The sequence below is a fragment of the Macrobrachium nipponense genome, chromosome 49 (assembly GCF_015104395.2).
Source record: "Macrobrachium nipponense isolate FS-2020 chromosome 49, ASM1510439v2, whole genome shotgun sequence".
NCBI lineage: Eukaryota > Metazoa > Arthropoda > Malacostraca > Decapoda > Palaemonidae > Macrobrachium > Macrobrachium nipponense.
The window spans coordinates 18,332,014-18,359,273 of record NC_087224.1 but is presented as its reverse complement, the minus strand read 5'-3'; the positions used below and the strand labels follow the sequence as shown (position 1 = coordinate 18,359,273).

General features: G+C 45.1%; 1 protein-coding gene across 1 annotated transcript in view; it reads right to left on the bottom strand.

Moving 5' to 3' along the window:
- LOC135205360 (RNA polymerase II-associated protein 3-like) overlaps nt 1-27,260 on the bottom strand; it is a 128,134-nt gene that overhangs the window by 81,435 nt on the left and 19,439 nt on the right. Inside the window, 3 exon segments of the mRNA XM_064235849.1 lie at nt 3,734-3,861; nt 3,863-3,878; nt 6,425-6,577. Coding sequence (XP_064091919.1) covers nt 3,734-3,861; nt 3,863-3,878; nt 6,425-6,577 — 297 coding nt within the window.

Genomic DNA, 27,260 nt, shown 5'->3' with positions numbered 1-27,260 from the left:
CGCAGTCTGACGTCTTCTTACGAGGAGGATCCTTCGAAAGGACTCCTACTAGGGCGGAAAGCTGTTCCTGTACCGCCAAAATGATCCTTTTGGACGCTTCTCCTGCGTCTTCTGAACGGGAGAGGAAGACTCGAAAGCGTGTTGCCCCGATCATGGAACGGCGAAACCCTCTTCGCCTTCTTGATAGAAGGAGGTTCTTCTTCCGAAAAGCGTTCCGGGCTTGAATCCAAACCAGGATCTCTCCAGTGCCTTTTCAGGGGCCTGGACAAGTCCGAATCCTTCCACCCTCGTTTAGGAGAGGGAGAAGCGGACGAAGAGAAGCACTCTCTGAGGACGCTTTTTCGATAGCGGTCCTGAGCAGGCTGTCTATGCACAGCACCTGCTGAAGGGACGCCTGACCGGGGGGAATTCTCCACAACCTCCGTACGGCTTTCGACTTTTTCCTTCTCCTCTGGGCTTGGGAGCTTGGAAGAGGTCTAGGCCTGGGAGCGTCGCAGAGACGGTCAGACGACCCCCGCCCCCTCCACAACACTGGGGACACTCACTCACTAAAGTCACTTTCACCATCCTTACCTTTTATGGTAGCCCTTTCGGCTTTCATCCTGAGAATGGTAGCCTTCAGTTCAGCAATTTCCGAAGCTGAATCTGAATGTACAGTCAGTGAGGGTCCTGATAGAGAATCATAATTAAGAGAGAGTTAGAATTGTCTAAAGCTCAATAGGCCTTGTACAACTACCCGCCATCTTAGATGCCGCCCTTCTTACTCTATCCCTTTCTAACTTCTTCAAGTAAGAAGTTAGAGTCTTCCATTCCTCAACATTCAACCTTTCACACTCATGACAGGTGTTAGAAATAGAACAATCAAACCCCTACATTTGCGACATACAGTGTGAGGATCAACCGAAGCTTTCGGTATCCTCACCTTGCAGCCTACATTCACACACATTCTAACACAAACACTTGAATCAGACATTCTGGAGAAAAATTCAAAAAGCAAGTCCAAATCCAGTCCACAGTAGCGAATGCCAAAACAACGATCCAGGTACTTCACCAAAAGTCCACAAAAAGATGATCAATTGCTTAGAAAAGCGAATTCCAGTCAAGAGGAGGCAGCAATGATGTTGATACCACCGGCGACAGAAAATATATGAGGTAGAAAACGGATTGGTTCCTAGTCCTGCCCCCACCCAAGGGCAGGCCGGTAGATCACCTGACCTACCTGTAGCGAGTGCGCGAAATTTGAATTTCTGTCGGGGACGACGGAGTCTTAGCTATGTATATATCTGACAGGTAAGTTGATTGTATGAAATCTCTGGGTTTTTAAGAAACTCCGGATCTTTAGATTTGTTGGCCAGAACTCCGAGTGACCAATCCAGAAAATTGAACACCTCTAAAGTGACAAAAAGTCCCTTTAGAAAGTGGTTCAACTCCGAAATGCTCCACGTCGATCTGACCGATCCTAAAGAGTGACGTCTAGATGCCTCCACTAAATTGGAAAAGTCCGCATCTGCCGAGGCAGGAAGAAAGAAAGACCCATAGTCTCCTGTCCCATACCAAATACCTCTCTTTCCATGGAGTTTGGAAGGAGGCATGCAGAAATACAGTCTTTCCAACTCTTTCTTCTTGTCCATCCAAGAATCTAAAGAATGGAGGCCTTCTTCATAGAAATTGCAGGCTTCATTTTCAGAAAGGCCGAAGATTTTGCCGTAGCCGAGCTCGAAAAGAGAGAACGAGGAGAAGGAGGAGCCGCCGGACTAAGAGAGTCTCCAAACTCTTGTAGCAACAATGAGGCTAAGACCTTATAATTCGAGAGTCCCTCATTTGCAGGAGGTTCGTCATCAGACAAAATCGTCCAAACCTCGATCAGACGAAGGAGAAAGCTCTCGTTTGGAGGGAGAGTCCTTCCAAGACCTCCTACGATCTGAAGGAGAGGAGCTTCTATTTGGAGAAGAGTCATAAATTCCAGGAATGAGTCTCCGACTCCTGCCTCCTGGCTCTTGACTCTTGCCTCCTGACTCCTGCCTCCTGCCTCCTGACTCCGGACTCCTGCCTCCTGACTCCGGACTCCTGGCTCCTGACTCCTGGCTCCTGACTCCTGACTCCTGACTCCTGCCTTTTGCCTCCTGACTCCTGCCTCTTGACTCCTGACTCCTGCCTCTTGCCTCTTGCCTCCTGGCTCTTGCCTCCTGGCTCCTGCTGATAGGAAGGGAAGAGTCTTTCCTTCTAGGAGGCTCCTTTGAAAGGACTCCTACAAAAGACGAAATCTGTTCTTGCATAGCCATCATGAACCTCTTCGTAACCTCTTCTTTATCCTCTTCGGGAGGAGGGGAAGGAGGAGGGGAGGAGTCCATAGCCTCCACCTCCTGACTCCTTCTCACTCTGGTTGAAAGAATGGCTCTTCTTGCCTTCTTAACTCTCCCGAAGAGACTCCTCAGGGAAGTTTTCTGGGCTCGAGTCAACGTCGGAGCCTTCCAACTCCTCTTGAGTGGTCGAGAGCGATCTGAATCCCTCCAATCACGTCTCGGAGATGAAGATCCCGACGACGAAAAACACTCACGCAGGACGCTTTTGCAATAGCGATCCTTGGCAGTCTGGGGTGTCCCACAGAAACCGCCGAAGGGACACCTGATCGGTGGGGATTCTCCACAACCTCCTTTCGGTTTTCGACTTATTCTCCTCTGGCATGTGAGCTTGGAAGAGGTCTAGACCTAGGAGCATTGCGGAGCCGACCAGATGCCCCCCTCCACTACACTGGGGACACTCATATCACTGTCCACTGAAAAATCACTAGCCTTACCTTGCAGGCAGCCATTTTGTTTTCCATCAACTTGAAGGCTGCTTTTAGATCCGCAAGTTCTTTCGCTGAATCTACAGGTTCTGCAATAGGAGAAGGGCTGCAATGGAAGGAGAAGTAGCAATACTTACCCTTGGGGAAGATCCCAAGCTGGAGGAATTAGTTCATTAGATCTCGAACTACTTAAACTTCTATAAGAAGCCTTCCTCACTCTTTCTCTCTCTAACTTTTTCAAATAATTAGTTAGATTCTTCCATTCATTCTCACTCAAATTCTCACATTCCTTGCAAGTATTAGTTGAAAGAACATTCATACTCCCTGCAACCCTTGCATACAGTGTGAGGGTCTACCGAAGCTTTCGGCAACCCTCACCTTACAGCCTACATTCACACAACGTCTCACAACACTCCAGAGTCAGACATTTTAAAGAAAAATCCAAATCAAGTCCACAAACAGTCCACAAAAGCGTATGCCATCCACAATCCAGATAGTCACCAAAAGTCGGTCAAGAAGATCAATTGCCGGTGAAAAAAGAAAAACCAATCGAGAGGAACCAACAACAATGTTGATGGCCCGGTGGGCGACAGAAGAATTCTGATTAGAAAACGGGAATGGTTCCTAGTCCTGCCACCCAGGGCAGGGCGGTAGATCACCTGACCTACCGGTAGCGTGTGCCGCGAAATTTGAAATTCTGTCGGAGACGACGGAGTCTATAGCTAAGTATATATCTGGCAGGGAAGTTGAATGTATAAAATTAGCTATTCCATTATGGTGTCTGCTTTTTTTTTATTTTATTTAATTTTATTTGTTTTATAATACATGCAATTCTTAATTTTTGCCCTATTTTTGGTTAAGAATAAATTATAAGCTTTGTATAGTCTCTAGATGATCCTACCTTACTGGTGAAAATATAAACTTCAACATTACTAGTGGACTTACTTCATCTTTAAGTTTGACGGCTCTTTCCTTCTTACTAAGGCTGGGTGTTTTGTTTGAACTATGTGAGCTTGTTTCAGTAGTTTGGGATTCTGAGTTTCTGATGGGCAATTCTTTGTCATCATCATCATCAGATCAGGGCTTTACTCTGCAAAAATTAATTTATATGAGAGCATCAGCAAAACTAACTAAAAATACTGTACTGTATTGCCTCCTACATTCTATATGAAGAAAAGATTGACAATTAATGCATTACACTAGGAACACTCAGGCACTGCATGAAAACAGTAATTCACTTATCAAAATAAAGAAAACAGAACACTCAAATCTACATCATGACTCCAAGGTACACAGATTCCATCTAAATGTATTATAAATAAAGGAAATAAATACCAAAGTCCTGTTTTTCCTTTTAGTCTTTTCTCTTGTGCATGACATTTCAGAGGATCTTCAAGTGTTTGTTTAATATATAATACAACATTGTGCTTCTCCCTCCACAAGCATGAATCACTGAGTGACCACAGAGTCAACAAGAAAGCATGCTTCCCTATGACAACACTCCTCCTAAAAATGGTATAAAAATATTAAATCCAACAGTGGAATCTTGATTGTTTATTATAAGTAAATAATGACAGTCTGTAATGATAGCTATAAGAAATAATAGTAAATAGGGTAGTGTAAAAACAGAAAGAGAGAGAATAATCAAAGTACAGTGAAAATAACGAGAAAGAGAAAGAAAGAGAGAGAGAATTGAGCTTTGGTGTGTGAGTCAAAATTTCATCAACAAGCCTAGACGTAACAGAACCTTAGTCACAGACGTTGGGCCATAACACTGTCGCAATTGAAATCTTAGACCACCAAAAATCTTTGACCTGTGACCTTGCATGAGACTTACTCAGCTTCTATCGATAATGAAGCTCCACCTCCAGGAGGAGGAATTGGCATGTTAAATTAAATGACTCCACCTGGAAGAGAAGGAATTAACATGTTAACCCCACCTAAAAGGGGATGGGGAAAGATAAGAAAGGATCCGCTCCACGAATCAAGAATCCATTTGGGCGGAGAACTAGAACCTAAACCGCCTTAGGAGGTTGGGCCAATTTGACCCTGGGGGTAGCTGATTTTCAGAACGCCAGAAGAAGCAGACAACATGATATCCTAATTTACCTTGATCTTTCCTTTTTTGCATTTAGAGAAAAACTGCGCTTCTCCATAATTGCGCCTGTTACTTGTTTTCCAACTTTCCTCTCTGATGCAGGCCTACTGTCCTTCCAAAGGTGGCCTCACACTAGACCTTTTTTTCTCCAGCAGCGAGCCGTTGCTGCCGAAAATGGAAAATTGGGAGCTTTTAGCTCGAGAGTCGGGAAGCAGCAAGCCATGAACCGCGAGCAACCGCGTAGTGTACACAAACAAGAATGGCTGCTGCTGATAAGGACGTACTCTCAGACGTTTGGCTTCTCTTCTCCTGAGCCACTCTCGAACCCACAAACGTTTTCCGAGAAAACACATCACTGCAGCACATTTGCAACAGTCCGACAACTTTCTGGGCGCCATGATGATATCAGCTGATCAGTTTTGTTTACTTTTTCCTACTGCTCCTTGAAACTACGAGGTCCTAGTGTGGACTATCAACACTTTGATCGTAAGCAGCGGCTGGATGCTGGCCAAAACAGCGAGCAAGAAATGACTAGTGTGATACCAGCTTAATAAGTACTCTTTACCATCCTTTCTATCATATTTCTTTAAAATAAAAACTGACCTATCCTTCCTTTCTACTGAGGCAATAGAGTGCTCACCTTCCTTTTTGGAGGGATAAGTTCTAGGTCCCATCACAAAAATGCAAAATCCCCTCTAAAAGCACTTTTAAACTGCCAAACACCATGTACCCCGTAAACTAAAATTCTTATAACTGCCTATTTTAACATTTACTGCCTAAGTTAATACCAAAAAAAAAAAAGGGAATTGGTGATAATTTTCGAGATAGGGTCCTTAGAAAATTGGCGAATTGGTGAAAGTTCCCACATATAATGATTTTCCACAAAATCTGTAATAAAGTGAAGCACAAACAAGTGGGGGTACACATGACACTTTCCTAATATTTGTTATGCTTTAGAACACCAAAAACCTTCCTTTAAAAAAATTTTCAATTGCTGATTACAGGTAACTAACACATCATGGTAGACTTTAAATGGTAACCAGTTTTTTTGCATTTCATTCCACAAACAATTCATGCAATGTAAAACAATGAGTCAGAAAGACTTAACAAATATCAAATAAAATTAAATGGTATAAAACATTATGACTATGCCAGATGTTCATATAAACAAGCAAATGACCATCTTGCATAAACCCAAGAAAAGGATCTAGCTGACCTACTGTGGCAGCAACAGGAGAATGCTTCCACGTGTTAATTACCACTCTCATGTAATCTTTGAACTTTGTTTGCCTTTTCTGTGTTGCTCATTTGGCCAAACTGTTCTAAAGATTGCAGTAACCTTACTCAAAACTGTACATCAACACAACCACAACTTAATAGAACATGGTACCCCTTATGGCACTATAGGGAGTGATTATTCAAAGTCAAAACCATGGTCTGCACACTGAACTCTGCTATCATATCAAAACAAGAAGACTGTTGGCAAAATACTTTAGCGTAACTTCAAGCAAATATCTGTGAATATTGTTATACCATACCACATCAAATCTATCCCAGGCAGCATAATCATATGATGAGATCCTTTCTTTTTTTTTCATGTCGGGCTCTCTTTCTTCTTTCCTTTTCCTATTGTCAGTTATTATATTCCTGGTCAAAACATCTGATTTTCTGCAACGGACAGGAGGCAATTCCTGAAAGGAAGGAAATATTATAAGCAAAAACATGCATGACTTTGTAGACCCCAGTTTAATGTAAGTACCTGTTTACACAAAGTACCTTAACTGCATAAAACTAAGCAAAAGGCTAAGAACAAATTACCCAGGAGCAATGTCACCAGAACAGTTACAAGATGAGGTAATACAAATACCACAAACTGTGATGCTTGTCACAACTTACGAAAAATTCCACTTTGTTCCCCTTGTCCATGCATGTATAATTTCCTCTCCTTTGTAGAAGATGCAATATCCTTTTCATTTACAACTATACAGTTCTACCAATATACATACTGTATTTCTCTAAAGGAGGCCTAAATAACTTATCAAATATATATATGTTATGGCAATCATTTGTCACCACTGTATAGTAGTCTTCATCCTCAAAATTAATTACAGTATCACCAAGTGACAAGTGGCCCTATTCGGTTCAGAACTTCCATGACCACTGTATAAAAACACAAGTCAAAATTACTCTTCCAAAACCCTTATTTCATGTTGTCAGAGTAGTTTACCTGAATCCTACAGTAGAGAAGTTGCTATTTTTTCCTTGGGGGGGGGGGGGGGGGGGGAGGAAGGAATAAAATGGAATAAATAGGATTTATTATACAGTGGAACCTCGACATACAAAAGTCCCTACTTACGAAAAATCCAAGTTATGAAAGCAAAGACGAAGATTTTTTTGCTTCTGTATACGAAAATAATTCAGGTTGCGAAAGGGTAAAGTCCGAGATTCGCCAACACCACCGAGAACAATTTTAAAACTGGCGCGCCGCCAACTCAGTAGACTCGCCACCATCCTCCTGCTCTCCCATTGGTTCCTGATGCTAGTCACCGCTGTAAGATCCTGCTCTCCTATTGGTCAGCATCTGTCCATCTGTCACATCATGCCTTTATGTAAAGGCGTTCCTTGACCATTTTTTGCGGCAGTGTTATCGTAAACACTGGAATTCGTTCGTTCACATATATTTAGTTTGTTAATGTAAATTCGTGTTAGTGGTTTCGCTTTCATTGTACTGTAAGTTACTTTATCGTGTTGTGTGTGAACTTACGTTATTAGCCATGGGTCCCAAGAATGTTGCTGAAGTTCACAGAAAGAAGAGGAGGCTTTCTATGGGAGAATGAAGATGGAGATAATCAAGAAGTGTTAATGTTTTTCTGCCATTTGTTAATGTGCTTCGTAAAGTTTAGTGTTAATGTTTTTCTGCATTTTTTTTAATGTGTTTTCGTAAAGTTAAGTGTTCATGTTTTCTGCCATTTGTCCTCCTCCTCTGTCGCCACTTTCGGAGATCACCTCACTCGAAAGGTAAGGTTCCACATTTTACTACATATGCATGTACATGTACGTACAGTATATTTCTTGTACCATGTACACTAATATGTACACTTTATTTACAGGTACGTACGTACTACAATAAAAGTTATGTTAGGTACTGAATGGTCCAAATTGTTGTATTTCATTGTTTATTGGTCAATATAGCTTTATTATAAAATTTACTGTGGTGTTTTTGTAGGGCTTGGAACAAATTAGGCAATTTACATGTAAAACGTAGCTCGAGATACAAAAAAATCAGGTTACGAAGGCCGCTTCGGAACGGATTAATTTCGTACCCTGAGGCACTACTGTACTAGTAAAACGGTGCACACAAACAAACAATTACCAACATATATCGGTAAAAACTGATATATAACCTGAAATATGATATTGTTATTGTACAATAAAGTTTCATACATACTTACCTGGCAGATATATACTTAGCTATAGACTCCGTCGTCCCCGACAGAAATTCAAATTTCGCGGCACACACTACAGGTAGGTCAGGTGATCCCGCCGCCTGCCGCTGGGTGCAGGAATAGGAACTATTACCGTTTTAAGCCAGATTTTTCTCTTCCACCTGACTCCTGAGGAGGTTGGGGTGGGCCATACGTCGTATATATCTGCCAGGTAAGTATGTATGAAACTTTATTGTACGATAACAATATCATTTTCATACATTCAACTTCCCTGTCAGATATATACTTAGCTGATTGGCACCTTTGGCGGAGGGCAAGAGACAGCTAATTACTGACCTAATAGGTAAACAACATATGTTGTAGGTAATACAAGTTAATTAATAATACCCTAGTTCCTACCTGTTTAGGCGGAAGATTTCTTAGCTTGTGCTGAGAAGTCTGCTTCGCCTCAAAAGCTTCAGCGAGGGTGTGCCCTATGGCTGAGAACTCTTGAAAAGGACTGTCAATGGGGTCTTATCCACTTACTCAACAGAACCCTAATGGCAATTGTCACTGGAGTCTATCACTTACATGACAATATACCTATGCCTCTTGGCATATAAAGGAGTAAAATACTGATCTCGATCACCCGATCCTAACCGTGGATTAGTAAATATGATTGAAAGGCGTTATCCCCAAACACACCTTTCAAACAACCTAAAAACTCAACACCAATAATTTTAAAATCACAATATATAAAATATAAGGACAAAAATTATATTAAGGATCAGTCTTCCTCTCCTTTCCCCAGCACTGTATCGCTGATACATAAGGTCCTAGAGAGAAGCATTTCTTTCTCATATGTCACTCTCACATCTTTCAAGTAATGTGAGGCGAACACTGAGTTACATCTCCAATACGTGGCCGCTAAGATGTTCTTCATTGACATGTTCTTGTTGAACGACAATGATGTAGCGACTGCACGTACTTCGGTGCTTTTTACCCTTAAGGTCTTATATTGCCTCACTATCACAGCTCATGTGGCTTCCGTTATGATGTTTCCTAACAAAAAAATGCTAAGGCATTCTTTGACATAGCTCTTCTAGGGTCTTTAACTGCACACCATAAACTCTGATTGCAACCCTGCAACTGCTTCTTCTTCTGCAGGTAAAATTTCAAAGTTCTCACAGGACATAAAGTTCTTTCCATTTCATTCCCAACTAATTGAGAAAGGCCTTTTACTTCAAAAGTCCTAGGCCAAGGTCTCGAGGGGTTTTCATTTTTTGCTAGAAATAAAGGTTTAAAGGACAATACAGCTGAATCCTTCTTAAACCCACTCTAGAGTCAGCGCTTGCAGCTCCACTCACTCTTTTCGCAGTGGCGAGAGCTATTAAGAAAATGCATTTTCTAGTCAAGTCCCGGAAAGTAGCTTTATCGGGAGGTTCAAATCTCTCCGACATAAGGTATTTGAGAACCACATCCAGATTCCAACTAGGGGCGAGAGAAGTTCTTAATTTTTTAGTTTCAAATGATCTAATCAAATCATGCAGATCTTTGTTATTCTCTATGTTCAGGCCCCTATTCCTGAACACAGCTGATAACATGCTCTTATAGCCTTTAATGGTTGACACTGCCAGATGAGATTCTTCTCGTAAAAACAAAAGAAAATCAGCAATTTCGGTCACAGAGGTATCGGAGGTAGGACAGCTTCTTCGCCTTACACCATCTACGGAAAACTTCCCACTTCGATTGGTATATCCGCATGGTTGAGGACCTTCTTGCTCCAGCAATTGCTTTTGCCGCTTCGCGAGAAAAGCCTCTCGCTCTGACCAATCTTTCGATAGTCGAAAGGCAGTCAGAGCGAGAGCGTGGATATTTTTGTGATACCTCTCGAAGTGGGGTTGTCTGAGCAGATCTGTCCTTTCGGGAAGAGATCTGGGGAAGTCCACTATCCATTCCTGTACCTCTGTGAACCATTCTCTTGCAGGCCAATAAGGAGCGATCAATGTCATCCTCATTCCCTCCGAGGACACGAACTTTCTCATTACTTCCCCCAGCATCTTGAATGGGGGAAACACATACGCGTCTATGCCCTCCCAATCCATGAGCATGGCATCTATGGATAGGGCTCTGGGATCGTCCCCCAGCGAGCAAAAGTTCTCCATCCTCCTGGATAGGAATGTTGCAACAGTCCACTTGCGGCTTCCCCCAAAGAGACCATAGTTGCTGGCAGACTTGTGAATGAAGGGTCCACTCTGTTGGAAGGACCTGGGTTTTTCCTGCTCAATCTGTCTGCTCTTATATTCTTCCCTCCTTGAACACGAACCTCGCCAGGAGTCGAATCCCTCTTTCTTCTGTCCATATCAACAGATCCCTTGCTAGTTGGTACGGGAGAAAGAGTGTGTCCCCCCTTGTTTTCTTATATAAGCCAGAGCCGTGGTGTTGTCCGAGTTTGACTTGGACCACCACGCCTCTGACTTCGTTCTCGAAAAACTGCAGTGCTAAGTGCACTGCTAAGAGTTCCTTTGCATTTATGTGCCAGGCCTTCTGTTCTTCTGTCCAACCGCCTGACACTTCCTTCGTCCCTAGTGTTGCTCCCCACCCCGTGTCCGAAGCGTCTGAGAATAACACTAGGTGAGGGTTCTGAAGGGCCAAGGACACTCCTTCGTTTCTTGTCAGTGGTCCTAACCACCATCGTAAGTGGTTTTTGATACTCTCTCCTATAAGAAAGGTATCCAAAAGATCTCCTTTTCTTCTGTTCCAACTCCTTCTGAGATGGAACTGCAAGGGTCTCAGATTCAGTCTCCTAGAGAGATGAACTGCTCCAGCGAGGAAAGAGTGCCCAGAAGACTGAGCCATTCCCTCGCTGAGCTTCGTTCTTTCTCTAGGAAGACCGAGATTTTCTCCAACCCTTTCGAGATTCTTTCCTGGGATGGATACGCTCGAAATCCCCGAGAATCCATCCGAATCCCCAGATAGACGATAGTCTGACTGGGGATTGTGTGAGACTTCTCGAGGTTTTACGAGCAATCCGAGAGATCTGGTCAATTGAAGAGCTATCTCCAAGTCCTCAATGCACTTTTGTCTTGTTCTGCGCTCTTATAAGCCAATCGTCTAGGTAAAGAGATATCCTCACCCCCTTCAGATGTAGCCATCTTGCTACGTTTCTCATCAACGCTGTAAACACCTGAGGAGCCGTCGAGAGGCCGAAACACAAAGCCCTGAACTGATAAATCTTTCCCTGCACCATGAATCGAAGATATTTCTTCGACGAATGATGCAGGGGGACGTGAAAGTATGCATCTTGCAGGTCGAGGGAGACCATCCAATCTCCTGGACGGAGAGCAGAGAGAACCGAGTTGGATGTCTCCATGGAGAACTTTGTCTTCTCCACGAAGCGATTCAATGCACTCACGTCCAGGACAGGCCTCCACCCCCCCGCCCCCCCGAGGCTTTCGGCACCAAAAAATAGGCGATTGTAAAAACCTCGGGAGTGCGGATCCTGTACTACCTCGATGGCCTCCTTCTCCAACATTTGCTGCACCAGTCCAAGAAGGATCTCTCTCTTTACAGGGTCTTTGTATCTCGCTGACAGCTCCCTCGGAGTCGTCGTCAATGGAGGTCTGTTCTTGAAGGGGATGAGGTATCTTTCCTCAGCACTTGCAGGGACCAAGAATCTGCTTTCATTGAAGCCCATGCTTCCGAGAATCCCAGAAGTCTGGCCCCTACTGGTGATTGAGGACTGGAATCTCATTTTGCGTTCTTCTTTGGAACATCTAATGGAAGATCTTCCTCTTTTCTCTCCTCCTCTCTCCTTGGGGCTCGGCTAAAAGCTCTACCTCGAAAGGCTGTTGGGCAGGTCTTGGCTCCCTCTTCGAGACAGAAGCAGCTGGCCTATGGCTTCTTAGCAGAATGTACCAGCAAATCCTGTTTGCCTTGCCTCTCAGTAAGCGTATGGGAAATGTCCTTTACCAACTGAGAAGGAACAGCTGTTTAGACAGAGGGGCGTATAAAAAGAGAAGCCCTCTGTACTGGAGAGACTGCTTTGGTAAGAAAAGAACCAAAGACAGCCCTCTTCTTTAATACTCCTGTCCCGAACAAGGATGCCACTTCAGCCGATCCGTCCTGCACTGCCTTGTCCATGCATGCCAAAACACTATGCAAGACTTCTGTTCCAAACTAAGGGTCTTGAGTCTTGTTGGCCAAAGCCCCAAGGGACCAATAATAGGAAGTTAAAAACTTCCAAGACATGGAATATTCCCTTGAGAGATGGTCCATTTCAGACATTGTCCATCTTGTTTTGGGCCGATGGAAGTGCATGCCTCCTTGCCGAATCCACCAAGGTCGAGAAGTCCGCTTCAGCAGATGAGGGAAGAGAAAGTCCCATAGATTCTCCTGTGCTATACCAAATCCCTCTCTTCCCTGATAGCCTGGAAGGGGGACAGGTAAACACAGTCTTCCCCGCCTCCTCCTTGGTTTTAAGCCAATTCCCGACCGACTGCAAAGCCCTCTTCATTGAAATGGTCGGTTGCATCTTCAAGAAAGAGGAAGACTTCGCAGCCTTCGTACTCGAAAATAAAGACCGAGGAGAAGGAGGGGCAGCAGGACTCAGAGACTCTCCAAATTCTTTTAACAAGAGGGCTGCTAGTATCTTATAATCAGAAAGACCTGCCCCCTTGTTTTCTTCAGAGTCCGAACATCCTCTAATTCCGGTTGAGTTTTATTTGAAGAAGAGTGTGCGACCGGAGGACTCCTCTCTCGGGAATGCACAGGGCTTTGCAGCAACACCGGCTGCAACCTGACAAGGGCTACGGTCGCTTGTGCGACTCTTGAGTCCCTGCCAGGAGAAGGCCGATGATGTTCTTTTACCCTAAAGGCCCTCCTGACAAGGACGACGGTCGCCTGTGCGACAACTTTCGTCCCTACCAGGAGAAGTCCTTAAATGTCGTTCCCTTTTTTCATGATCAATTCCTTCCCGACAGGGGCTACGATCACCTGTGCGACACCTAGAGGCCCTGTCAGGGGAAAATTGATCTTGAGAAAAATCCCAAAGAGGAGCCTCCAAGTCCGCTTCAAACTCCGATAACCGTCATCCAAATTGTATTCTGGATTGTACAAATCCTTGCGCCTGCTTTCAGGCGCTCTAGACGCTTTACGTCTTGTTTTCAGCCGCTTCAGGCTTTGCAGGCGCCTTGCGCCTCCATTCGGACGCTTCAGGCTCTTCAGGCGCTTTGCGCCTCGTTTCACGCCGGCGCCTCAGGCTCTTTAGGCGCTTTGCTTCTTCTTTTTCAGGCGCCTCAGGCTCCTAGGCTCTTTGCTTTTTCCTTTGAGGCGTTCTAGGCTTCCCAGGCGCCCTATGTTTCATATCAGGCGCTCTAGGCTCTCCAGGAGTTAAATATTTCCTTTTAGCCACTTCAGGCTTTTCAGGCACGTTGCGCCTCATTTCTTTTACTTGAAGAGCTTTACGCCTCATTTCAGGCGCTCCAGACTCTTTTCGCCTCGCCAAAAGAGTTCCAGGATCTTCAGTTACTTTGCGCCTCCCTTCAGGCTCTTTGCGCTTCCTTTCAGGAGTTCGTCCGATTTCGGGAGTTCCAATTTTACTCCTCGATACGGACATCTCATGTGCTTTCTTTCTAGTAGGAAGTTCCCTATACACATCTTGTCGCCTTGACGGCGTTTTTGCGCTTGACAGTAGCCTGACGTCTGGCTGGCACCAGGCTTCTGGCAGGCCGGCCTCGTCCGAGCTCCCAGATAGTTTCTAAAGGACGGGATCTTTTGATAGGGAGAAATCTATCCTTCCTTCTAGGCTGATCAGATTTAAGAACTACTAGGGAAGATATCTGTTTCTGCATATCCTCTAACATCTTCGTAGCTACGTCTCTCTTTCCAACCTCCGATGCAGGAGAAGAAGCTTCTGAATATACATTCTTCTTCCTCTTTTCCGGAGGATATTCTTCCGGAATTCTTCAGGGCTTGAGTCGAATGAGGAGACTTCCAAGTTCTCTTCGAAGGTCTCGACAATCTATCTGAACTCCATCCTTTTTTAGATGAGGAATCAGACGAAGAAAAACACTGTTTCAGGACGTCTTTCCAACGACTATCCTTAGGCAGCCCGGGACGTAACTACAGGATCTGCCGAGGGGACGCCTGACCGGTGGGATTCTCTGAAACCTCCCTGCGGCTTTCGACATTTCTTCTCCACTGGTCTTGGGAGCTTGAAAGAGGTCTAGGCCTGGGAGCGAGACAGAGCCGATCAGACGCACCCTCCACTTCACTGGGAACACTTTCACTGCACTTACCTTCCAGTTCTTTAATTTTTTGTTCCATCTGTTTAAGCGAAGCTTTCAGACTCGCAATTTCAGATGTTGAGCTTGCCGAGTCCGATAATCGGGAAGGTAAAGCTGTATGGGAGGAAACAATAGGGTTATCAATAGGCAATAGTCCGCTAACTGGCTCGTTAGAGACCGACCTACTTACACTCTTGGAAGAGGCTTTTCTAGCCCTATCTCTCTCCAACTTTCTTAGGTAGGAATTAAGCAACTTCCATTCCTCCTCATTCAAATTCTTGCACTCATCACATGTATTCAATTGAGAGCATACATTACCTCTACAATTTTTACAAGTGGTGTGATCCACCGACGCTTTCGGCAGTCTCACAAAACAATTCTCATTCACACACACTCTGAACGAAATCGACACGTCAGACATTATGAGAAATTCCAAAGCCAAATCCAAAAAACAGTCCACAATAGCGTATGCCAAACCAAAGATCCATACGTCACCAAATAGCAGTCCAAAGATCAACGGCGTAATGAATTCGAAATTCAAGTCAGGAAGAACTAGCAACGATGTACTAGTACCGCGACAGAGAAAAATCTGGCTTAAAACGGTAATAGTTCCTATTCCTGCCACCCAGCGGCAGGCGGCGGGATCACCTGACCTACCTGTAGTGTGTGCCGCGAAATTTGAATTTCTGTCGGGGACGACGGAGTCTATAGCTAAGTATATATCTGCCAGGGAAGTTGAATGTATGAAAATCACAATTTTTGGAAGTAAATTGTATTTTTCCTAACTAAACAAACCTGAGGTCCTTTACATAAGGAATTACTTCTGGAGTAGCTGGAATTAGGGCCGTTAAATTCATGAACAAGGTGGTTAGGCAGTAACTACCGTAGGCTAGCCTGCCCGGATGTAAACACTCCACTTTGCCTTTCGGCCCAGGTTCAGATTGAGGGGTGGCATGAGGTAGGCATATATGTTCAAAGGCACCTCAGGGTTTGTATAGTTAGGAAAAATTATATTGTTATGATACAATAAAGTTTGTTCATACTTACCTGGCAGATATATATATATATATATATATATATAATATATATATATATATATATATATCTATATATATATATATATATATAGCTGTATTCTCCGAAGTCCGACAGAATTTCAAAACTCCCGGCACACGCAGTGGTCGGCCAGGTGGTTAGTACCCATCCCATTCCCGCCGCTGGGAGGCGGGTGTCAGGAACCATTCCCATTTTCTATTCCAATTTTCTAGTGCCACTGTCCCTGAGGGGAGGTGGGTGGGTACTTGATTATATATATATATATATATATATATGTATATATATATATATATATATATACATATATATAAACATATATATATATATATATATATATATATATATATATATATATATACTATATATATATATTATATATATATATATATATATAATATATATATATATATATATATCTGCCAGGTAAGTATGAACAAACTTTATTGTATCATAACAATATAATTTTGTTCATGAAACTCACCTGTCAGATATATATATATATATATATATATATATATATATATATATCTATATATATATATATATATATAGCTATATATACATCCCACCTTTGGAGGTGGGAAGGGACAGAATAGAATGATTTTGGAAACAAATTACATGCAGATGATTGACATCTTGGTTCCTTACCTGTTAGCATAGCTGACTTCGTGATTCCTGTCACCCAAGTCTGCTTTTGCTTTACTAGAGTCTCCAGCAAGGTAGTGACCTGTATAGCTGGTGAGTTCTAGATGATCTGTCAACGGGAGCGTGACCACAATGCGACTAGACCATATTGACCATACTCTGATGGCAACGAAGCATAAAACCACCACCTAACCTGGCCTAACGAAAGTTAATCCCATAAACTTTTAGGCTAAAGAAAGGGAAGTCCGCCTCAAGCGGCCGACCCTACAACCATAAAACAATACAACAAATTAAAAGCACACCTATCCATTTTCTATAGGATAGGATTCGTGCTGCTTCCCGCCCCCAAAGATTGTATCTGCGGAAATGTATGGTCCTAGCGAGTAGCAGTTCTCATATGCCGTCTTCACATCCCTGAGGTAGTGTGAAGCAAACACAGAGTTGCTTCACCAAAATGTGGCCCTCAGGATATCACTGAGTGCCATATTCTTCTGAAATGCCACCGAAGTTGCGACAACTCTAACCTCGTGAGCATTACCTTCAGAAGTTTAAGATCACCATCTGGACAGGACGAATGGGCTTCCCTGATGTTGCTTCTCAAAAAGAACGCTAGGGCGTTCTTCGACATTGGTAAGTCTGGTCTTTTGACGGAACACCACAGATTGTCCGACGGACCTCGACATTGTTTGGTTCTTTCCAGATAAAATTTGAGAGCCCTGACAGGGCACAGGACTCTCTCTGGTTCTCGTCCAATGATCTCTGCTAACCCCTTGATATCAAAGCTCTTGGGCCAAGGGTTGGACGGGTTTCCATTCTTCGCTGTGGCCAGAGTGGTTAGGAAAATAGCCTTTCTTTTTAAGTCCTTTAAAGAGGCCGCATGCAAAGGTTCGAAAGGACCCGACATTAAAAACTTTAGAACTATATCTAAGTTCCATGATGCAGTCTTAAGTTGCGGTACTTTTGAGGTTTCAAAGGACCTCAAAAGATCGTGAAGATCCTTATTGTTCGTCAAGTCTAGGCCTCTGTGTCGGAAGACAGTTGATAACATGCTCTTGTACCCTCTGATCATGGGGACCGTGAGCTTGTCAACATTCCTTAGATGAAGGAGGAAATCAGCGATCTGGTTCACAGAGGTCGTGGAGGAGGAAATGCCTTTCTTCCTACACCATCTCCTAAAGACAGCCCACTTCGACTGGTAAACAGCTCGAGAGGAAGCTCTTCTTGCGTTGGCAATAGCTCTTGCCACCGCTCTTGAAAAACCTCTCGCTCTGGCCAACTTCTCGATAGTCTGGACGCAGTCAGACTCAGAGCGGAGAGGTTTCTGTGATACCTCTCGAAGTGGGGCTGTTTGAGTAGATCGATTCTTTCTGGTAGGGTCCTTGGGAAGTCCACCAGAAAGGACATGACCTCTGTGAACCAATCGCTTGAAGGCCAAAACAGGGCGATCAGGGTCATTCTCGCTCCTTCCGACACTGCAAACTTCCTGATCACTTCTCCCAGGAGTTTGAACAGGGGAAAGGCGTAGACGTCCATCCCCGTCCAGTCCCATAGAATGGCGTCTATAGCTACAGCTCCTGGGTCGAGAGCAGGAAGTCTCTTCGTCTTCGATGTCGCGAAGAGATCTACTAATGGGCGTCCCCAAAGTCTCCACAACTCTTGGCAGACCTCTAGATGAAGAATCCATTCGGTTGCAAGCAGTTGGTTTCGACGGCTGAGAAGGTCCTCACGGACGTTTTGGACTCCTAAAACGAACCTCGTCAGGATCATTATGTTCCTCGCTTTCGCCCAAAGCAGGATCTCTCTCACTATCTTGAACAGGGATCGAGAGTGTGTCCCCCCCTGCTTCTTGATATATGCAAGAGCCGTGGTGTTGTCCGAGTTGATCTGGACGACTCGGCCCATAACTCGTCCCTCGAAGAACTGAAGAGCCAACCGAATTGCTTCCAATTCTTTGAGGTTTATGTGCCAAGTCCTCTGTTCCCCTCTCCAGAGGCCTGACACTTCCTCCTTCCCAAGAGTTGCTCCCCAGCCTGTCATGGACGCGTCTGAGAACAACACTAGGTCGGGGCTCCGAAGATCGAGGGACAATCCTTCCGAAAGCTTGACGGGATCGAGCCACCAATTCAGGTGGTCCTTGACCGACTGAGAGATTCTCAAAGTATTCTAGATCTTCCTTGTTTTCCCAGTTTTCCGCTAGGAAAAACTGGAGCGGCCTGAGGTGCAGCCTCCCCAGGGAAACAAACTTCTCCAGCGAGGAAATGGTCCCCAGCAGACTCATCTATTCCTTCGCCGAGCATGTCTCCTTCCCTAAGAAGGCTGACACTTTTTCTAAGCATTTCTGCTGACGTTCTAGAGATGGAAAAGATCGAAAAACCGCTGAATCCATCTGAATCCCCAGATACACGATGGACTGTGTAGGGGTCAGATGGGACTTTTCGAAGTTGACTAGTAGGCCCAGGGCCTTCGTCAGCTGCAACGTCGTATGAAGGTCCTCCAGACACCTTGCCTCCGACGACGACCGGATGAGCCAATCGTCTAGGTAGAGTGAGACCCTTATCTTCGAGAGGTGAAGCCACTTCGCCACGTTCCGCATGAGAAGCGTGAAGACCATAGGAGCTGTACTTAGCCTGAAGCAGAGAGCTCTGAACTTGAAGACCTGTCCCTTCAAGACGAACCTCAGGAACTTCCTGGACCGAGGATGAATCGGGACACGGAAGTAGGCGTCTTGGAGGTCCAAAGACACCATCCAGTCCCCTGGTCTTAAGGCTCCTAGAACAGACTGAGACGTTTCCATCTTGAATTTTTCTTTTCTTACGAAAAGGTTCAGCCTGCTGACGTCCAGGACAGGTCTCCATCCCCCAGACTGCTTCGGAACCAGGAATAACCTGTTGTAAAAGCCTGGGGAATCCAACGATAGAACCCGTTCTACGGCTCTCTTCTCTATCATTTGCTCAAGGAGATCGAGCAGGATCTGTTGCGTAGGACGTCGAACGTCTTCAAAAGCAACCTCGCGAGCTTTCTGTCGAGCGTCCCGATGTTTATGACGTCCCGCGTCTTTCAAAGTGTCCTCACGAACGTCCTGGTAAATGTCTTGACTTGAAGGATGTCTAGCAACTATAAAAGCGTCCTCGCAAGCGTCCTGGCGAGAGCCACGATACGTAGAACGTCGAGCGTCTTCAATAGTGTCCTTCTTTTCCAACTCGAACTCGCGAGCGTCTTGTTGAAAGTCTCGGTGAAAGATGTGCTCACGATGTGCTTGAAGAGTTTCATGTTGCCTCGAACGCTGAGCTTTCTGAAGGGAGTCCCTGTGAGAGCTTTGCCGAGCGTCCTGATACATCGGACGTCGAACGTCATGATAGGCGTCCTCTCGAGAGCCCTGGCAAGTGTGTAAAAAGCGCCGAGTTGTCAGAACAGCATCATCGCGAGCGTCCTGATGCGAAAGACGTCGTGAGGGAAGGGCGTCTTTACAAGGATCTTGTCGAGAGATTTGACGCTTACAAGAATCTTGAAGTATGTCTCGAGGAGAGATATCCACATCTAGAGAAGCGTCTAAGAAAGATCCCCGACGTTGGGTAGTCTCGAGGGTCCTCCTCAGAAGACCGGCGAACGTCGTCATGACGAGTCTTCTGAAGGTTCTCGACCTCCTGAAAAAGGCGACGGTCGCCTGTGCGACATCTAGCGCCTCTGTCACTTCCATCGCTTCTAGAAACTCTCTCACAGGGAACGCTTGTGCGTTCCTGGTTGAGTCGGCGGAATCCAGAAGGCGACGAAGCAGGGGAGGTTGAAGAACGAGGAGAAGACAAAGGAGACTGCCTGGATTTCTTAACAGGTAGCCAAAGATCCTTCCTACGACGACGGGGTTCCGCCTCTCTTCTTGCGAAAAATGAAGCCAACTGTTGACGCATCGCTATAAGAGTCTCCTTGGATGGAGAAGATCCATGTCCAGGAGAAGGACTCATCATGTGAGAAGAAGATGGACAAGGGGATGCCCTCTCCTTTCTCTCAGGAATAAACTTAGGACGGTCTGAGTGCTCAAAACTGTCCTCTTCTGAAGACGTCTTGAATCTCTTCTGCGGGGTTATGTCCTCGAAGCATTCAGGAGAGGACAAAAGCGCAGGTCGAGAAGGAGGACGTGAAGCTTCCTCTTCCCTAAAACCTCTCTTAAGAGGGCGGGAAAGACGACGGCCGCCTGTGCGACATCTTGCGTCTTTACCGCTCTCATCGTGAGAAGCCCTCAGAGAGCTCCAACCCCGGTGAGGGGAGGACGCCTCGGAGGACGAGAAGCACTCTTTCAGAATTCGTGCCCGTGCACGATCTTTGGCAGCATGGGAAGCGTCCACAGGTTCTGCCGAAGGGACGCCAGACCGGTGGATAGTTCCCGTAACCCTCCTTCGGCTTTTGACTTGTCCATTCCCTATGTCCTGGGAGTCCGACAGAGGTCTAGACCTAGAGGCGTTATGGGACCGATCTGACACCCCCTCCTTAACACTAGGGGCACCAACACTATCACTACACTTCACATTTGATTGGAGCGCGAGCACTTTCGATTCTAGGGCAGGAATCGATTCCATAATTGTAGCAAGGGCATTCCCTTCTGTAGATACCACCTCATTGCCCGAAGGCAATACTACAGGGTTAGGTGCAACAACATCTACAGTTGGGTTAGACTGAGGTAAATTACTACCCTGACTTTTAACAGAAGCACTCCTGGAGGAAGACCTCCTGATTCTATCACGTTCAAGCTTACGTATACGTATAAGAATCATATATCTTCCATTCACTATCAGTCAAACTCTCGCACTCCTTACATCTATCATTCATTAAACAAACACGCCCTCTACACCTCGTGCATACCGTGTGAGGATCTACCGAAGCTTTCCGTAGCCTCACCTTACACTCTTGTACGCAACACACCCTGAAACTAGTAGAACTACATCCAGACATCTTATTTCAAGAAAAGTCAAAGCCAAAATCCAATTCAAACAACGATAGCGTATGCCAAGCCACAAATCCAGTCAAAAAACCAAAAGACAATCAGGATACTCAAGGCAAAAGAAGTTTTCAAAATCCTAGGTGGAGGTACTGGAAACAGGTGTTTACAGTACCGGCGACAGAGAAAATCTGAATAGAAAATGGGAATGGTTCCTGATACCTGCCTCCCAGCGGCGGGAATGGGTACTAACCACCTGGCCGACCACTGTGGGTGCCGGGAGTTTTGAAATTCTGTCGGACTTCGGAGAATACAGCTATGTATATATATCTATATATATATTATAATATTAATATATATGATATATATCTGACAGGTAAGTTTCATGAACAAAATACAATTTACTTCCAACAACTGTGATTTGTTCCTACATGATATACAAACCCTCGGTCCTTTACATAAGGAAGACTCACTGATTGGTGGGAGGAATCTGAGTGAGCCTCTGGAACTGACTGGAGTTCTACACACCTATGCTACTCCTCCTGGTCGTAAGAGCGAGGAGGAGTGCCCTGCCTCTGACAACTTTATCGGAGTATAGGAGCTGCATGATCAAGAGTCAGACTTCTGGGCCATTTCGAAATGAGTGAGGAATCGTAACTCATCCGAAAATGGGCTGTGAAGAATATGATATTGTTATGATACAATAAAGTTTTGTACATACTTACCCGGCAGATATACACTTAGCTATAGTCTCCGACGTCCCCGACAGAATTTCAAAATTCTCGGCACACGCTACAGGTAGGTCAGGTGATCTACCCTCCCGCCACCCAGCGGCGGGACTAGGAACCATTCCCGTTTCCTAATCAGATTTTCTCTTCCACCTGTCTCCTGAGGGGAGGCTGGGTGGGCCATTAATCGTATATATCTGCCGGGTAAGTATGTACAAAACTTTATTGTATCATAACAATATCATTTTTGTACATGCAACTTCCCCGGCAGATACATACTTAGCTGATTGGCACCCTTGGTGGAGGGTAAGAGACAGCTAAATAATAAAAATAGAAACAGGAAACAACACATGTTGTAGGTCAAAGACCTTGGTTCCTACCTGATTGGGCAGAAGACTTCATGGATACTGTCTATGAGTCTGCTTTGCCTCAAGAGCTTCAGCGAGGTAGTGACCTATGACTGAGAGCTCTTCTGGATCTTGTCAATGAGGGCTTACATGACAGAACCTTGTTAGGATCTTTGTCCATGAGGGCTAACCCACTTACTTGACAAAACTTTTGCCTCTGGCACTATCAAGGAGCACAAAACCAATCCCTACCACCTGACCAACTCTAACCCGTGTTAGAGCTAACAATTGAAAGGGGTTACCACTTAACCCTCTTTCAAACAAATATATAAAAACAACACCAAATTAAAATTAAATTAAACTAAACTAACAAGGATTAGTCTCAGCTCCCTGTCCCAGCACTGAAACTGCAGATACGTAGGGCCCCAAAGAGAAGCACTAATCGTAAGTCACTCTCACGTCTCTCAAGTAGAGAGAGGCAAACACTGAGTTGCATCTCCAGTATGTAGAGGCTACAATATTGTTCAGCGAAATATTCTTCTGAAACGCCAGAGATGTCGCAATGGCCCTTACTTCATGTGCTTTAACTCTAAGGAGTTTAAACTGTTCATCATCACACCTCGCATGCGCCTCTGTTATGACGCTCCTCATAAAGAACACCAGAGCGTTCTTAAAAATGGGTCTTCTGGGATCTCTGACAGAACACCAGAGACTCTTTAGGTTGCCCTTAATCTTCTTTTTTCTTCTTTCCAGGTAGAATTTAAGGGTCCTGACAGGGCACAGGGATCTTTCTATCTCTCTTCCCACTAAGGGTGAGAGCCCTTTGACCTCAAAACTTCAAGGCCAGGGTTAGGAGGGATTCTCGTTCTTCGCTAAGAACCAAGGTTTAAAAGAGCAGATTGCCGACTCTCCTTTAAACCCTAATCTAGCATCCAGAGCCTGAAGCTCGCTAACTCTTCTAGCAGTCGCCAGCGCTAAAAGAAACAGAGACTTTCTAGTTATGTCCCTGAAGGACGCCTGTTGAGGGGGTTCGAACTTGTCCGATACTAGGAACTTGAGAACCACATCTAAATTCCAACTAGGCGGTCTAGAGTACTAATTCTTAGTCGTCTCAAAAGATCTGATAAGATCATGCAGATCTTATCCTCCGTGATATTCAGGTCCCTGTTCCTGAACACCACGGATAGCATGCTACAATAACCTTTAATCGTAGAGACAGCTAAGCTGCATTCTTCTCTTAAAAAGAGAAGGAAGTCAGCAATTATGGTCACAGATGTATTGGATGAGGATAATTTCTTCGTCCTGCACCATCTCCGAAACACTTCCCACTTCGACTGGTAGACTCACAAGGTTGATGACCTGCGGGCTCTGGCGATCGCGCTAGCAGCCTTGCACGAAAAGCCTCTCGCTCTGACAAACCTCTCGATAGTCTGAAGGTAGTCAGGCAGAGCGGGGAGGTTTTAGTGAAACCTGTCGACATGGGGTTGTCTGAGCAGATCTCTCCTGAGTGGAAGAGATCTGGGGAAGTCCACCGTCCATTCCAGTACCTCTGTGAACCATTCCTGAGCGGGCCAAAAGGGAGCGACCAGAGTTAGTTTCGTTCCTGTTGAGGGGACGAACTTTCACAATACTTCCCCCAAAATCTTGAATGAGGGAAACCCGTAGCCGTCTATCCCTGTCCAGTCTAGAAGGAGTGCGTCTACCGTTATTGCTCTTGGATCCGAAATGGAGGAGCAAAAGTTGTCCAGTCTCTTGTTCTAATTCGTGGCAAAAAAGGTTTATGTGTGGTCTGCCCCCAAAGGCTCCACAACCTCTGGCAAATGTCTTGATGAAGAGTCCATTCTGTGGGGAGGACTTGATCTCTCCTGCTCAGCAGGTCCGCCATTACGTTCTTCTCTCCCTCAACAAATCTGGTGAGAAGTGTAATTTCTCTCTCCTCTGCCCACAGCAACCAGTCTCTTGCTGTTTCGTACAGGGAGACGTAATGAGTCCCTCCGTTTCCTTATATATACCAGAGCCGTGGTGTTGTCCGAGTTGACCTGGACCACCGAGCCTCTGACTTCTGGTTCGAAACTCCTCAGGGCCAGGAAGACTGTATTCAACTCCTTCTTGTTGATGTGCCAGTTCACCTGGTCCCCTTTCCAGGTGCCTGACAATTCTTTCGTCCCTAGTGTTGCTCCCCATCCCGACTTTGAGGCTTCTGAGAACGACACTAGGTGCGGTTCCGGCTTTTAGAAGAGACAAGCCCTTGTTCATTCTGAGTGGGGAAAACCACCAACTCAGCTCCTTTTTACCCCTTCCAGGCTCGGGAAGGTGTCCGCAGCGAAGTTATTGGCACACTCGAACTAAGTCTACATGGTAGTTCGTTACTGACCCGGCGCTCTGACAGCTGCCGACTGACTGCGTTCGGTATCGAGGTAAGTTGTCCAAGAATCCGAGCAAGTCACGTGACCATCGCCTTAGAAGGGTTATGCCAAGAGACCATAAAAAAATGATATTGTCATGTTACAATAAAGTTTTATACATACTTACCTGACAGATATATACTTAGCTATAGACTCCGTCGTCTCCGACAGAATTTCAAATTTCGCGGCACACGCTACCGGTAGGTCAGGTGATCTACCGCCCTGCCCTTGGTGGCAGGACTAGGAACCATTCCCGTTTTCTAATCAGAATTCTTCTCTTCCACCTGTCTCCTGCAGGGAGGCTGGGTGGGCCATTAATCGTATAAATCTGTCAGGTAAGTATGTATAAAACTTTATTGTAACATGACAATATAATTTTTATACATTCAACTTCCCTGCCAGATATATACTTAGCTGATTAGCACCCATTGGTGGTGGGTAAGAGACAGCTAACTACTGAAATAGACAGGTAAACAACATATGTTGTAGGTATTAATAAACCTTGGTTCCTACCTTATTAGGCTGAAGACTTCGCGGCTACTGCCTTGGAGTCTGCTTAGCCTCAAGAGCCTCAGCGAGATATTGATCTATGGCTAAGAGTTCTTGTGGGTCTGCCAAAGGGGTCTTATCCACTTACTCGGCAGAGCTAAAGGCCTTTGTCATTGGGTGCTATTCCACTAAACATGACAATACACCTTGTTCAAGGAGCACAACACCGATCCCATACACCTGATCCTAACATCCATGTTAGTTCTAAGATTGCAAGGAGTTATCCCCGAACTCCTTACAAACAACCAAAAACTCGAAACATAATTACACGTTCATTTATACAAAATATACAAAAAAAATTTTGTACTCCCCGACTAGCCATACATATCCTTGATCCCCTACCAGCAATGACACTATGCGCCCGTGCAACATCCGTGATCTTGCTCAATAAAAAGAAAAGCCAACGCCATATCTGACCAAGAGGAGTTTTATGTACGTTAAAATCAAAATATTTGTTTTAAGGATCAGTCTTTGCTCCAAGACCCAGCACTGTATCTGCTGATACAAATGGACCTAGAGAGAAGCACTTCTCATAGGTCACTCTCACATCCTTCAGATAATGAGATGCAAACACTGAATTGCACTCCAATACGTAGTCTCAAATGATATTTTTAAGAGACATATTCTTTTGGAACGCCAAGGACTTGCTACTGCTCTCACTTCATGGGTCTTAACCTTTAGAAGACCGAAGGATTGCCTCGAGCAGTTCTTGTGAGCGTCCGTAATTACGCTTCTCACAAAGAAAGCCAAGACGTTCTTGGACATGAGTCTTTTGGGGTTCTTCACAGCACACCAAAGACCTTGTTGACAAGCTCCCATCCGTCTCTTCCTCTCTAAATAAAATTTAAGAGCTCTCACTGGACAGAGAGACCTCTCTGTCTCTCTGCCTACGAGGTTAGATAGACCTTTTACTTCAAAGCTTCTGGGCCAAGGTTTTGACGGGTTTTCGTTCTTCGCCAGAAACATTGTCTGGAACGAACAGATGGCAGCATCTCCTTTGAACCCCACTGTGGAATCTAGAGCGTGCAATTCGCTCGTCCTCTTGGCTGTAGCGAGAGACAACAGGAATAAGCATTTCCTAGTGACGTCGCGGAAGGAAGCCAGATGTAAAGGCTCGAATTTATCCGATGAAAGAATTTCAGGACCACGTCCAGATTCCAACTAGGTGTTCTAGGAGTTGCTGCTTTTGAAGTTTCAAAGGATCTAATTAGATCGTGTAGATCTTTGTTGTCTGCAATATCTAACCCTCAATTTCTAAATACTGAAGACAGCATGCTTCTGTATCCCTTTATTGTTGAGACAGATAGGTGAGATTCCTCTCTCAGAAAGAGGAGGAAATCGGCAATATTCACTATAGAGGTACTGGAGGAGGACAGCTTCTGACTCTTACACCACCTCCTAAAGACTTCCCACTTCGATTGGTATACTCTTCTCGTCGAAGCTCTGCGGGCTCTAGCGATAGAGCCCGCAGCCTTGCGAGAAAAGCCCCTCGCTCTGACAAGTCTTTCGATAGTCGAAAGGCAGTCAGAGCGAGACCTGGGAGGTTGTGATGAAACCTCTCGAAGTGGGGTTGTCTGAGTAGATCTGGTCTGTTTGGAAGAGATCTGGGGAAGTCACTATCCACTCCAGTACCTCCGTGAACCATTCCTGGCTGGCCAAAATGGGGCTATTAGTGTCAACTTCGTGCTCTTTGAAGCTACGAACTTCCTGAGCACTTCCCCCAGGATCTTGAACGGGGGAAAGGCGTAGCGTCCACACCCGACCAATCAGGAGAAACGCGTCTATTGCGAAGGCTCTCGGATCTTCCACTAGAGAGCAAAAGATCTCTACTCTTTTGGAGAGAAACGTCGCAAACAGGTCTATGTGAGGTCTCCCACACAGGGACCAAAGACTTCGACACACTTCTTCGTGTAGAGTCCATTCTGTGGGAAGGACCTGATTCCTCCTGCTCAGTCTGTCCGCTCTCACATTCTTTATCCCTTGTACAAATCTTGTGAGGAGA